Source organism: Chenopodium quinoa, unplaced genomic scaffold (assembly GCF_001683475.1).
Source record: "Chenopodium quinoa cultivar QQ74 unplaced genomic scaffold, ASM168347v1, whole genome shotgun sequence".
NCBI classification, from domain to species: Eukaryota; Viridiplantae; Streptophyta; class Magnoliopsida; order Caryophyllales; family Amaranthaceae; genus Chenopodium; species Chenopodium quinoa.
This window is the reverse complement of record NW_018743919.1, coordinates 973,711-987,507: the sequence shown is the minus strand read 5'-3', so window position 1 is coordinate 987,507 and position 13,797 is coordinate 973,711. Positions and strand designations below refer to the sequence as shown.

At 36.6% G+C, this 13,797-nt stretch overlaps 4 protein-coding genes across 4 annotated transcripts; 1 reads left to right on the top strand and 3 right to left on the bottom strand.

The window, feature by feature from the left end:
- Positions 1-54: 54 nt before the first annotated feature.
- On the bottom strand, positions 55-6,402 carry LOC110687139 (pentatricopeptide repeat-containing protein At3g13160, mitochondrial-like). Its single transcript, XM_021863758.1, has 2 exons — positions 6,237-6,402; positions 55-1,212 (listed from the first exon to the last, which is right to left on the bottom strand). The coding sequence occupies exons 1-2, from the start codon at positions 6,400-6,402 to the stop codon at positions 746-748; spliced, it is 633 nt and encodes a 210-aa protein (XP_021719450.1). The 3' UTR covers positions 55-745.
- On the bottom strand, positions 261-746 carry LOC110687140 (pentatricopeptide repeat-containing protein At3g13160, mitochondrial-like). The gene has a single exon (XM_021863759.1). It carries the CDS (start codon positions 744-746, stop codon positions 261-263), a length of 486 nt encoding a protein of 161 aa, XP_021719451.1.
- A 2,068-nt stretch (positions 6,403-8,470) lies between the features above and the next one.
- LOC110687138 (transcription factor DYT1-like) lies at positions 8,471-9,412 on the top strand. The gene is made up of 4 exons (XM_021863757.1): positions 8,471-8,632; positions 8,787-8,972; positions 9,073-9,249; positions 9,353-9,412. Exons 1-4 carry the CDS (start codon positions 8,471-8,473, stop codon positions 9,410-9,412), a joined length of 585 nt encoding a protein of 194 aa, XP_021719449.1.
- Positions 9,413-10,361: 949 nt separating this feature from the next.
- LOC110687075 (signal peptidase complex subunit 3B-like) lies at positions 10,362-11,161 on the bottom strand. Its single transcript, XM_021863703.1, has one exon. It carries the CDS (start codon positions 11,139-11,141, stop codon positions 10,578-10,580), a length of 564 nt encoding a protein of 187 aa, XP_021719395.1. The 5' UTR covers positions 11,142-11,161; the 3' UTR covers positions 10,362-10,577.
- Between the last annotated feature and the right edge of the window lie 2,636 nt (positions 11,162-13,797).

Here is a 13,797-nt window from a genome sequence, read left to right as displayed (position 1 = left end):
CAGTAAACAGTTTAGCATTAATAGCAAATTAAACAATTTGGCTATAATAGAAAATAAAGCATCAAAAATATACTTCATTTTATATATCAAAATAAGGTCAATTTCATTAATAAATAATGAAAACATAATATATATGCTATAAGGAATTAAAGATAGTCATACCTGATTCACTACTTTAATTCAGCATCTTTAAACAGAGCTAAATAACAAACAACTTTGATCTAATTACCCGAAACATAACACAGGGCAGGGAATCTATACTAAGTATCAAACTTAGGCATTTTAAGGTTGTGATAACAAGAATATCTACTATCCTTTCCAAATTTCACCAATATCTCAGCTTCCCTGATGTTGGACTGCCTCACTAACCCATCAATAACCTTCTGAATCAAGCCTCCCTCATTCAACCGACAACGACGATAAAACAATAATCTACACAACCGAGAACCAAAACGGAAATCTTTGTTATCACAAGCATATCTTAGCAATGTAGAAAATGTCAGGCGGTCCGGTGGACACTTGTTTTTCATCATTTCATCAAACCATTTTACGGCCTCCTCTAAATACTTCCCATCCCTGCAGAAGCCACTGAACAAAATATTATAAGTGTAAACATCAAGCTTCAAACCCTTAGACAATATTTCCTGAACAAAGTCCACTGCATCCTGCATCTTTTCTTCTAACACCAATCCTCGTAACTTCTTATTATAACTTATGATATCAGGAACTACATTATACTTTTCCATCATACCCACAATTTATCACCATCCAAGAACCTTAATTTCCTGTAGAATGCATCAAGCAAGATATTAAAAGTGATCAAATTTGGCCTTAATCCCTCTTTTTCCATTTCATCGAGCAACGAAAGAGCGGAATCTAAAGAACCCATCTCACAAAAAGCCTTGATCACAGTATTATAAGACACAACATCAGGCTTAATTGACAACTTCCCAGGTAATTCACGGAAAAACCCATCAACCTTATCAAAATTCTTCGAATTAACACAAGTCCCCAAGAGGGCATTGTAGGATAACACAGTTCTTTTACAATTTAGTTCAGGCATTTCGTCGAACAGTTTATGGGCATGATCAAACATGCCTGCTTTCCCATATAAACAAATAAAACGAACAGTAAACCCTTCATCAGTAATATCTTTGTACTGCTTCTGATCTTCAAGTATCTCTTCAATCAAACTGAAGCTCTTGGTATTGGCTAATCGTTGAACAGTGTGTTCATAAAAGTTGGTTTTTTACGAAAATTGGAATTCTGGGTATGTTTTTTGAAGGTTTCTGCAACCTTTTTGAGATCAGCTTCTTTGTAAACGACCTTAGAATACTTGGTTACAGAAGATATGGCCGAAGATGAAGAAAATGCTCGGCGAAGGAGGAGAGAGATTGAAGACATTGGGAATGGCGGGATGAATTAAGTGATAGCAAAGCAAAGCAGGAATTCGTTACCGTATAGTAGACTTGGTAATCCCGACCCAGACCCGGTGACTCGACCCACGACTCAAAATTGACCCAAAAATATCGATCTAAAATTGACTCAAAATCTGAAATTGACCTGACCCGGCATATCCAAGTACCCAACCCAAAAATAGAGTTGACCCGATCTTGACCCGACACCTGAACTCACCCGACCCGTAGTGTTTGACCCGAACAAACCCAATACCTGAATAAACCAAATACCCAAAAATATCCCGAACTAAAATTACCTTATAATTGAACTAAATATGTCTAGTGCCCAAAATAACTCAAATTGTTTATATTCAACCGTAGTCAAGCTCATAAACCGAATTGATAGTTCTTATCATAACAATAACAAAATTTAAAATTATTGATTTGAACTTGATCCACAAATGGAATAACCCGAACATGACCCGACCTGATTTTGACCCGACCCAAATATGACCCAAACATACTTGACCCGAAAATGGTCTGACCCGAACATACCCGACCCGAAATTGATCCGACTTGAACTTGACTAGATAGCTGACCGGACTCATACCCGAAATCCAAAATGACCCGACCCGAATGTTAATAGACCCAAAATGACCTGACCCGAAATTAACCCGACCCGTACCAGACCCATTTGCCAAGTCTACCTAAGGAAATATACTACACGTATACACTAGTCTAATTTAGGCACCATATAACCTTACCCGGGCAAAACTGACCAGATTATTCGTTTCTAAAATTGTCTGATCCAAATTGAACCTAAGGAAATATACTACACGTAATCACTTGATCCAATTTTAACCTCAATTGAAGTTGACTTAACCTAAACTATTCATACCAATTACTTGGTATTTCAATTTTCACCTACCATTAGAGATGACATTCGGATTTTTCGAATCAATTTCATATCGATTCAATTTAAGTTGAGTCATTTTCGGATAAGACTCATTCAAGTTGGAGCTGGGCCAATTTTGATTCTATTGTTAATTAGTCTACATTGTATCACGTGATTTTGGGTATGGTTTGGACTTCAAGTCGGATATTTTTGGTCGGGTAATTAAGTACGGGTTAATTTGTACAATTTATATTGAGCATTCTAGCTCGAATATGATTAAAAGAAGAAAAAAAATAGTTATCGAAAAATGGGCTTGAGGTCCAAGTCCATTTGGACTAGTTATTTGGGTTGGGGTGTAGGGTTTAGAATCATTGTTGGAATGGGTGAGTACACCAAAAGCCTTGCCTGATAAGTACATGACTCATATTAGATATGAATATATGATCATATGACATGACAAATATTTATTTAGGGTAATAATATAAGTAACCTTTTATTTATTTATTTTGAAACTAATAATATATGTAGAGCCTTAGATATAAACATTTAACATATTTTTAAAATTAACAATGCTAGACACCTAGACAACTTCCACGATTGAAATCCATGTATTGATCAGAAACAACATATTAATCGATGCAATTAATGTTTATTTGAACTTTATTTCACATTTTTATTAGCTCCTTCGCCAATAATTGTCCTAACAAAAAATTGATTGATAATTAGAACTCACTCGAACACTCAATTAAATAGCAAGTTAATAGCTATTAGAATACAAATTAATTAAAATTGGAAATTGTTTGAAATTGTATGTTTCATGACAAAATTGGTATACAAAGTTGATCATTTTTCTTCTATCCGCTTGTGTTGGCTCTGCTCTTTACTGTACTACGTACGTAACTACTAATTTTGCTACTGGCTGCAGGTGTACTAAATACATGACATCCAATTTGTACAGTGTACTCGTTATTGATTCACTGAATATTTCTATGTATGTATGTTTTGTACTAGTGATTGACTGATTGTAGTACTTAAATTATGTATAAAGTGTATACAATATCGTTATTTTCAAAGTTTTTTCTTTGACTGTAATTTTGTATATATGTGACGGTTATGATCGATATGGTTAGTGGCATGTGCATTGTGCAAACTAAGAAACTGAAAATCCCTAACAAATATCGATTTGTTCATGAACCAAAAACATCACTAAGTGTACTCTCTATTACTTGTATAATGGAAATCGTTTCTTGAATTACATACCCGAGTAGAAGATAATATTGATAGCTTGTAATTTTGTATGATTATAGAGTGATTTTGAGCCTTAGAATTGTGAGAAATCAATGTCTTAGTTCACTAATTACTCTATTTATATGCATTTTTGGTGTATCATATGCTTTACGGGGTTGCTAGTGTTTTGGTGCATATTTAGGTATAAAGATGGCATTTTGAAGCTTTTGGACAAAGAAGAAAAGAAGTTGGAGACAAGAAGAGGAAATAAGGGAGCTATGGAAGAATGAAAGAAGAAAGGAAAAGTGTCCAAGAGTGAAATAAGAGCATTTGGAAGGGATTTGGAAGGATTTTTGCACTAAGGTCAACTTCAAATGACCATAACTTTTTTTCTACTCAATTTTTTGAAGTTATTCAAATTGGAGATTAAAGTTCATCTCAAGAGTTTTCCAACGACTAGTCACATGCCTTATTCCGATGAGTAATGAAGAAGTTATGATCTTCCGAAACGAAGTTGTTTCGCCAGAAAAAGCTGCACGTCCGTGCCAAAAAGTTGCACGTCGTGCAAAGACTTGCACGTCTCATTTTAACAGGTCTGCATGTCCGTGCAACCTTCGACACGTCCGTGTCGACCTGTAGACGGGCCGATTCTTGTTTTCTCCGTCCTTTTACTTGGGGGTTATATAATATCCCTTTAGCTTCATTTGTAGGGGAGATCTTCTTCTCCCTTAGTCTTCTTACACTCTTTCTCTTAATTAACAATGTAGATCTTTAATTAATTAGTTATTTTACCTTAGAATCTCTCAAACTCAAGCATTGTAGAAGATAATTTCAAGCTTTATTCTCTCAACTTCAACATTTCTCCTTAACTTTGAAGCTTCAAGTAGTAATCTCTTACTCTCTTCTCTTCTTAATTTTCTGTTTTTTTTTTATATGGTTATGTAAATCTTAATTTTCTCTTAATCCTTGTTAATTATTCTTGCATGCTCAATGTTAGAATGTTACTCTTATCCATGATTTGTGAGTAGTTACTTAGCTAGGGGTTGGGTGAAAACCCAACTAAGCCATGGGTTGATTAATTTTGAGATGTTTTCGTGTTTTATTTGGTTTGAAGATTGTTTGCTCATGAACGGATTGTTTGCATGTGTATTTTGGTGGCCAACTTTATACTCATGTACTTCACTTCCTATACTTGCATTGAGAAATGGAGTTGGATTGTGAGTCTTCTCTTGTGTGATTAGATTATACTCCTTTCATGAATGTGGTTGCCTTGTTTCAATGATTAGATGCTTTAGTGTAGTAATTTCGGTGAGAAATCCCAATTATTTGTGCTTCATGCTATCTCGGAGCGATCGAAAGACAAACTCAAGTTAGAAACCCACTTCCTATCATTGAGACATTGTTTCTTATCATGTTAGTTGTTTGGTCTAGGAAATTCTTAGTGTTGTGGCTTTGAAAGAAGGCAACATTGAGTTCCCATTCTATCACCCATGTATGTTCATGATTTATCCTTGTTATCGATTATTTGGTTTGGTTGGTGTTGAACCCCATTTATCCCTAGCACTACTTTTCCTTGTAATTTCTTTAGTCTAAACTAGTGAGTCCATAAACTTCCAATCCTTGATTCGGTCTAGCTTATTATAATTAACACTTGTCGGTGATTCCTCGTAGTCCCTGTGGAAGAATGACCCTCACTTATCATTATGCTTAGGTTAGTGGTTAGTTAGGTAGTTTGACTCTAGGGTGTTTGCCCAACGACCAAATATCCCATCCGTCAAATATAATATTAGAGAAGGTATTGGATTGAACGTACGCACGCAAATTTGGTGTGGGAGGCTTGGCTAATATGTTTCATGTGTTGGCTGATATGATTTTTATGTTAGCTAATATATTCCTTTTATTGGCTAATATGTTTTTTTTTCCCTTTTGTTGGCTGATATTAGACATCTTTGACTTATATGTTTCTTTAGTTGGCTGATATATTTATTTTGTTTGCTGATATCTATATTTTAATTGTTGGCTTATATGTTTCATTTTGTTGGCTTATATGTTTATTTTGTTGGCTTACATGTTGCTTTTGTTTGCTGATTTCGTCCTTTTGTTGGCTAATATGCTTCCTTAATTGGCTGATATGTTCCGTCTCTTGGCTGATAAGTACCTTTTGTTGGCTAATATACTCCACTTGTTGGCGGATATGTATCTTTTATTGGCTGATATATTCCTTTTGTTGGCTAATACATATTTATTAATGTCTGATATGACCTTAATGTTGACTGATATCATACATCAATTGGCTGATATGTTACTTTTATTGGTTGATATGTGTCATTTATTGTCTTATATGATTAACAATATACAAAGTTTTTTTTATTTCATTCTCTCTCCTCTTTCCCCCTCTTCCTCTCTTTCTTCCTCTCTCTTTCATATGAGAATAAGAACAAATTAGCAGCTCACAAATCTCACGCCACCACTACAAATCCTCACACCACCACCACAAACCCTCAAGCCACCACACAAATCGCAGTGCCAACACCACAAACCGAACCCACCCACCACCGAACCCACTCACCCACCATCGAACCCATCCACCACCTAAACCCTCTCACCACCGAACCCACTCACCCACCACTGAACCCACCCACTCACTACTCACCCTGAAACACAACAAAAGAGCACCTAAAACCGTCTGAATTAGCCCTTGAAAATTTGCCGAAAACCTGCACATCCACTGCCTGAAAAAGGCCCAGCTAGAAATTCGCCGGAAAGGCCGCTTGCAACCTCCACCAAATCGCACCTCCAAATCGAACCTCCCCCAAATCGCACCTCCCAATCTAACCTCCACCAAATCGCACCTCCACCAAAGCTTCGAGAACCGACCTCCATTTAGCAGAGATGTTGTCGTCGAGGAGAGAGAAAATTCATGGTCGTCGGTTTGGAGTGAAGTTGGGAAGAAGGTGAGTGAGGAGAGAGAAAGTGAGGAATGGAAGGTAAAGAAGAGAGTAACACTGTTGCCGTACGAAGTATTGGGTGCGGACTTCCGCACCCAATAGTTTGTGTATAATGTAAGGAACAAATGTTGAACCTGCAATAATTATAACCATATCATTATAGGGTACCATCATAGATATAAATCGGAATTAGAATTATTGATTGTTTAAAGCACCACAAAGTAAGGTACATGGTCATATACTAATACCAGCAAGACGTCACACTTATTATCTAAAATATCATCGTAGTTAAAATTTCCATCTATAATTGGATTTTTTCACACTTACAAAGTTTTGCCAAACATTATTTTATTTAGGAAATTTTATAAAATAACACCACAAAAAAGTCACGATTTTGATAATAACACAAAAAAAAAAAAAAAAAAACCTTTTATTATAACACCACCAAAAAGCCCAAAAATTTAGTTTCACCACCACTTAACTTTGCCATCCAAAAAAACCGTTAAGTGGGTTACACAGTGTACACGTGTCAATCATCCATTGGATTAAAAAAATTAAAAAAAAGAGAATTTTTTTTTAAAAAAATAAAAAAAAGAAAAACCCGAAATGCTAACCCAGCCACCACCTCCACCACCGGCGCCGATCCCACCATCGTCACCCATACTCAGCCCCTAAACCGCCAAAATCGTTGACGAAGCTCCGAAATCGTCGCCGAACCATCGTGACCCCAACCTAAACTAGCCGAAACCCCAGCCCACACCTTCGTCGAACACCGTAACCCCAACCTAAACTAGCCGAAACCCCAGCCCACACCGTTGCCGAACCACGGTAACCCCAACCTAAGCTAAACCAGCCGAAACAACAACATCACACCCACCACTTTCGCCGAACTCCTCTCCCCTACTCAAAACCGTCGCCAAACCGCCGAAACCCCAACCCACACCCATACCCAAACCCAAACCCGTACCCAGAAACCAAATCGATTTCTTGGCGCTGAATTCTGCGGTGGATTTCGTTTTTCGCGACGGTTGATAGGACTGGGATGGTTGTCGCCAGTTATGATGGTGGTTGGCTTGATTTCCCTGGTTTTGGTGGGACAGAGGGTGCCGGCAGCTGAGGATTGACGTCCGGCGGCTAGGATTGGGCTGCCGGTGGAAGGCTAGTGGCTGGGTTAGGGTTGTTTTCTTTTTTCTTATTTAATTTTTTTAAAAACCAATACCAAATTGACACGTGTCCATAGTGGTCCCACTAACGGATTCCATCCAAAAATCCGTTAGTGGGTGGTAGAATCAAATTTTTGGGTTTTTTTGGTAGTGTTATAATAAAAGTTTTTAAAATTTATGGTGTTATAATCAAAATTCTGTGATTTATGTGGTGTTATTTTCTAAAAAATCCTTTTATTTATGCTTCTTTCCTTAGCTTCCCGGCCACTCTTAAAGACTTAATGCACACTCAGACCGCATATATAAATCAGACATTTTGAATGACCATACAAGTCTCTATTAATTAGCTTCATAATACCATGTTAGAGTTTGATTTAAATTCCATCTATGTAAGTGTAATAGTGCACAATTAATCATCATTGTTATGTTATCACACGTTACATAGTTTAATGCACCTTATAACATAAGTAACTGCAGAAAGCCCCAAAGATATTAAGCTGTACTATTTACATGTCAAAAGCTGTTAATTCTTTACTCAGGTGCTTTGATTCTGTTAGAACAGTACATATGATGAAGATTTTATCTCTCTATCTTCTCTAACTCATCATGCTAAATTGCACCTTTTACCATCCAACAAGTACTTAACAACCTCTAACAAGAAAGATTCCCTCTAAAACCTACCATTTTTTGGAGGGAGCCCAAATTAATTAACTACCTATGTATATATATATACACATAACTATTATTGTAACTTAGGTGATTTATTAACCCCCCTCAAAAATTAAAGCCATCCAACTCCTTTCAATTCATTTCTCACATATCCCATCTATCAAATTTGACATGGAATTTTCATATGCTTCTTCTGATGTTGATAATGACAACGATAACAACAATGATGATTCTAAATTCAAATCCAAAAACTTAGACGCTGAAAGGAGACGACGTGCCAAGCTTAATGATCGCCTTCTTCAACTACGAGCATTAGTCCCTATTATCACTAATGCAAGCATCTACTACTTATGACTCTCACAAATTATGCCTTTTTTTTTTTCTAATGTTATTCCTATTTAAGTTTTAATAATTATTAACTCGTCTTTTCTTAACAACTAAGATTTAATTTTATTTTTTTTTTTCATTTTTTGGTTTATTTAATTAGATGACCAAAGCATATATCATTAAGGACGCAATTACTTACATTGAAGAGCTTGATAGCCAAGTAAGCGAGCTCAAGGATGAGCTTCTTGAACTCGAAACTTGTTATCCTCCTAGAGAGGAAATTAAATCAGCTATCAAAGACGAAAAAAAAGTTTCAGCAAAAGACATGAAGAATTACGGAATTGAGGTTGCATACTTAATTTGTTACACATGAAGTTACGTACAAACGTACATAATTATTTAAGTACTTTCTAATTACCTTTTTATTATTTATTTTTTTGTGACAGCCTGAAGTGAAGGTGAATCCCATTGACGATAACAAAGTATGGATAAAAGTTGTGTACGAGAAGAAAATGGGAGTATTTACGAAATTAGTCGATGCCATAACTCGGTTAGGGTTAGAGTTTAATGACACAAATTTCACCTCTTCCAATGGAGCCGCGGTTATTAGTTCTTGCTTAGAGGTTAGAAACATTAAATCAGTTCAATTTAATTTAAATCAAGTCATTTTTAAGCATATTTCATTGTCATTGTAGCTTATTTAATTTTGTTACGCTACATTTCTAGGGTATGAACAACGTTGAAGAGACCGAAGAACTGATAATGACAGTAATTAGCAGCATATGAAGAAATAAAACCATGGATTAAAAGATGAAGCAAATGATAATATAGTTTAATACTTAATAATGGAAGGAGTAGATAATCAAAGAGCTATATACAAGCATATTTTTTTTCATACATAATGTGGTCAAAAAGGCTTATATTTGTGAGGGTGGAAAAAGGAAATAGTAAAAGCATGCATTATATATATTTTGTGGTTTAAAGATTTTATTTTATTCTGAAAAGTAGATCTATTATTTACATCATAGTAGATGTACTTACTATAGTACTTTTGATAATTCCTTGAATAATTGCAACAATAAATTGTGGTGTACCCTTACTTAATTGAATATCAGTACGTATAATTTTACACTACTCGTATTACTTTATAGCTTATATAAGTATATATGATTATTGTTAAGAATCCTACCAACATGTAATGTGACTTCCATAATATTTATAGCTAGAACTATTAATCAATTTGTAGCTTATTAGGTACACATGAGGTGCATTATTATATGCTTTCGAGTTTCGAATAATGTTCTTTAAATCATTATATAGACACATGCATCATGTTCATTTTTTCATTCATTCATGTTCATTTATCATAAATTGTAATTTTACATATTGTATGATCTTTAATGAATGAATATGAGATGTTTCGTTATTGGATTGTATGAGCTTTTATGAGCATCATGTTTCACGTTGCTGTATTGCACACCTATGCAATACTTCGTATGTTTTACCATGCAAACCAAATGATTGATGTATATATACCTATTACTTTGTACACCCTTTGTCCCAACTATGAATAATTTTTAAGGTCTTTAAGGAGAGTAGAACATTACAAAATTAATGACTTTTAATTACACATATTTGGTCGCATGAACAAAAAAGTTGTTCCTTGTACATAAATTGTTCCCCTTGCATTAAAACTTCATAATTGGCATAGTTTTAATCGGGAGAAAACTAATAAGGTCAAATTTGTCAATGAAAAAACATTAGAGTATTTTATTAAGTAAAGATAAATTTATAAAAAAGAAAAAAAAATTAAGAAAATCGATTTGGGATGTCTTAGCTTATAAGATAAATATATGAAGAAAAAAATATGGGACGACAATATAAAGTAAAATTATTAGTCATGATGCCTTGAATATGAGATGATCAACTAAAGAAACACTCTATATATTGTCTAACTCGTACTTATTATGGACGGAATACGTGTTTCTGTGTTAGCAACAACTCTCGAACCCTTTCTGTATTGCTTCGGTAAACGGTGTCCTGACAGCACAATTTTGTCAGCAAACGTCTTTCCATTCTTGGGCATGACATGCCAGTGCAATGTCAAGTTGAACTCCTTGCCTCGCAAATTGCTCCCCTGATCAATAAATCGGTACTTGTTTGAGATACTAACTGAAAATTTTGCCTTTTCTTTTGATTCTATGATCGTATCCCAGAGTGAAAGCTGATTCAGTACATGTTTTTTGGTTTCATATTCAGCAGCAACAAGCGCAAACACCTGCTTTGTATTCCAAGTAAACAATGACTGAAGATCGGCTGAAATATTCAGCACCATGGCAACCTCGTCATTGCCACTCGAGTGTTTCTGAAATCTATGAATGTTGGCCACCTCAATGCTGGCAGTAGGAGAAGGGGAATTGAAATTGTCGGAAATTGTAGCGGCAGCGCACATAATTGCAAGAATGGTGACTGCTAGAGTTAGCAGCGCTTTAGCTCTGTTTGCAAAAGAATGCATGTTCTCAGTAATTCAGTATAATTTTTTTTGTAAGAGAGAATTGAATTATTCATCAATAGGTAGAGTATTTATACAATATCTATCCTCATAAAATAGAAAACAAAAAAAAATTAAAAAATAGGAAACAATCTTTCTAAAAGATATATTATAATAACTATATATCCTAGAGATATATTCACTAAATAATATCTTTAACATAAATAAACCTAAATATATTATTTTTACGATAATATCAATATGAAAAATGTATCACACATATGTTTTCCAATATGATTTGATCTCATATCTCTTGTTGATAAGTATATTAGGTGACTCGTACTTCGTAGCTTTGTCCGCCCGATCGGGCGGACATTGCCCGGTCTGACCGGGCGGAAGAAGAAGAGGTGCCTGGCAAATTCGTTGAAGAAGCTGCTCTCGCGCCCGACCGGGCGAGCCTTCGCCCGACCGGGCGAGCCTTCGCCCGATCGGGCAGACCTTGCCCGGTCTGACCGGGCGGTGGGGGTTGGATACGTTGAAGCATTCGTATGGAGTTTTCTTCTCGCGCCCGATCGGGCAGACCTTGCCCGGTCTGACCGGGCGGAGAAGGAAAAATACGGAACGCGGATTTTGCGGTTTTAGGTTATCTTATTTTATTATCTTTTTGCCCAAGTATCTTTTAATTAGGGATTAATATAAAACCTCCCTAATATCAGTATTAGGGTTAAGAGAGACAGAGTGAGAGCCGTTCTTGAGAAATACAAGAATCATCTTTGTAATCTTTGCAGTTTATAGTGAAATCATTCGATCTCGGTGCCCGTGGACGTAGCTATCACATCGATAGTGAACCACGTAAATTCTTGGTGTTGTTCTTATTGTTTGCATTGAATTTCTTTATTGTTTTCTTGTTTGTTTACGACCTTTGCTTCCGCTGTCGCACAACAATTGGTATCAAGAGCTCAGGTTCAATCCTTGGAGAGTTTCTTGAAGATAACAATGGCAGGAGATTCAACAATAAGAATTGAGAAGTTTACCGGGAAAAATAGTTTCGGGCTATGGCAAATTAAGATGAAGGCTCTGTTAAAACAACAGCAGATATGGCGTCCGTTGGCTCCAAAGAGTACTACTTCGGAGTCAGGAGACGGACCGACTGACTCGCAGTTAGAAGTTATGGAAGAGAAGGCACACTCTACCATATTACTTAGTCTTGATGATCAAATCATCACGGAGGTTGCTGATCAGGAAACGGCGGCTGGATTGTGGCTGAAGCTGGAGTCATTGTATATGACTAAGTCGTTGACCAACAAATTATTACTGAAACAGCGGTTGTTTAGCCTCCGGATGCAGTCAGGTACTTCCTTACGGGAACATCTAGAAAAACTTAACTCTATTTTGCTTGATTTACGTAATTTAGATGTTAAAATTGATGATGAGGATGCTGCGTTGATTTTACTTGTATCTCTACCGTCTAGCTTTGAGAATTTTGTAGAGTCTTTTGTTGTTGGTAAGGATTCTATAACCTTAGAAGAAGTGAAGGCAGCACTTCATACTAGGGAACTCAGAATGAAAGCTACGAGTGATAATGGGGATAATGGTAGTGGGTTATTTGTTAAGTCCGGAAAGTCTAAAAAGAATAAGGGGTTTAACAAGGGGAACAATGCTGGGTCGGGTGCTGGAAACGGCAAGGATGGATCTAGTAAAACTACTACTAAAACATGTTATTACTGTAAAGAACCGGGTCACTTTAGGAATAATTGTCCGGTGAGGAAAAACAAGTCCCAGGCTGCTGTAGTTGAAGAGAAACCGAATGAGAGCTATAATTCAGAGGAAGATTTAGCATTAGTCAGTTCTGCTAGGTCTGATGATTTATCTGATAACTGGGTTCTAGATTCGGGGTGTTCGTTCCATATGTGTCCACGTCGAGATTGGTTTGATACATATGAACCTCGCAATGGGGGTATGGTTATAGTCGGTAACAATGCTCCATGTAAGGTCACAGGTATTGGTTCCATGAGGTTGAGGACTGTTGATGGGCGGAGGTTAACTTTGACTAATGTACGGCATGTTCCTGCTTTAGGAAAGAATCTGATTTCATTGGGTACCCTGGATGAATTGGGGTACAATGGTGTGTTTTCAGATGGGGAGTTGTGTATTTTCAGAGGTTCTGAGTTGGTACTTAAGGGTATCAAAAGGAACACCCTCTATGTTTTTGAGGGTGTTACACTGCCTAGTTCTGCGGTTTGCGCATCTGTATCTCACCAGGAGATGACTAAGATTTGGCACATGAGGCTTGGTCATATGGGGGAGAAGGGGATGCAGCTATTGTCCAAGAGGGGTCTTCTATCCGGGGTCAAGGTTGCCAACCTTGAATTTTGTGAGCATTGTGTGTTTGGTAAGAAACACAGGTCAAAGTTCAGCAAGGGTGCTCACATTACTGATGCAGTGCTCGATTACATCCATTCAGATTGCTGGGGTCCATCTAGAGTTGAAGGTATGGGAGGTTACCACTATTTTGTGTCATTTGTTGATGACAAGTCCCGATACACATGGCTTAGGTTGCTTAAGTCAAAGGATGAGGCCTTCAAAGTTTTCAAGCAATGGAAAGCTTTGGTGGAAAATCGACAAGGAAGGAAGATCAAGAAGCTACGAACGGACAATGGGCTAGAGTTTTGCAAAGACG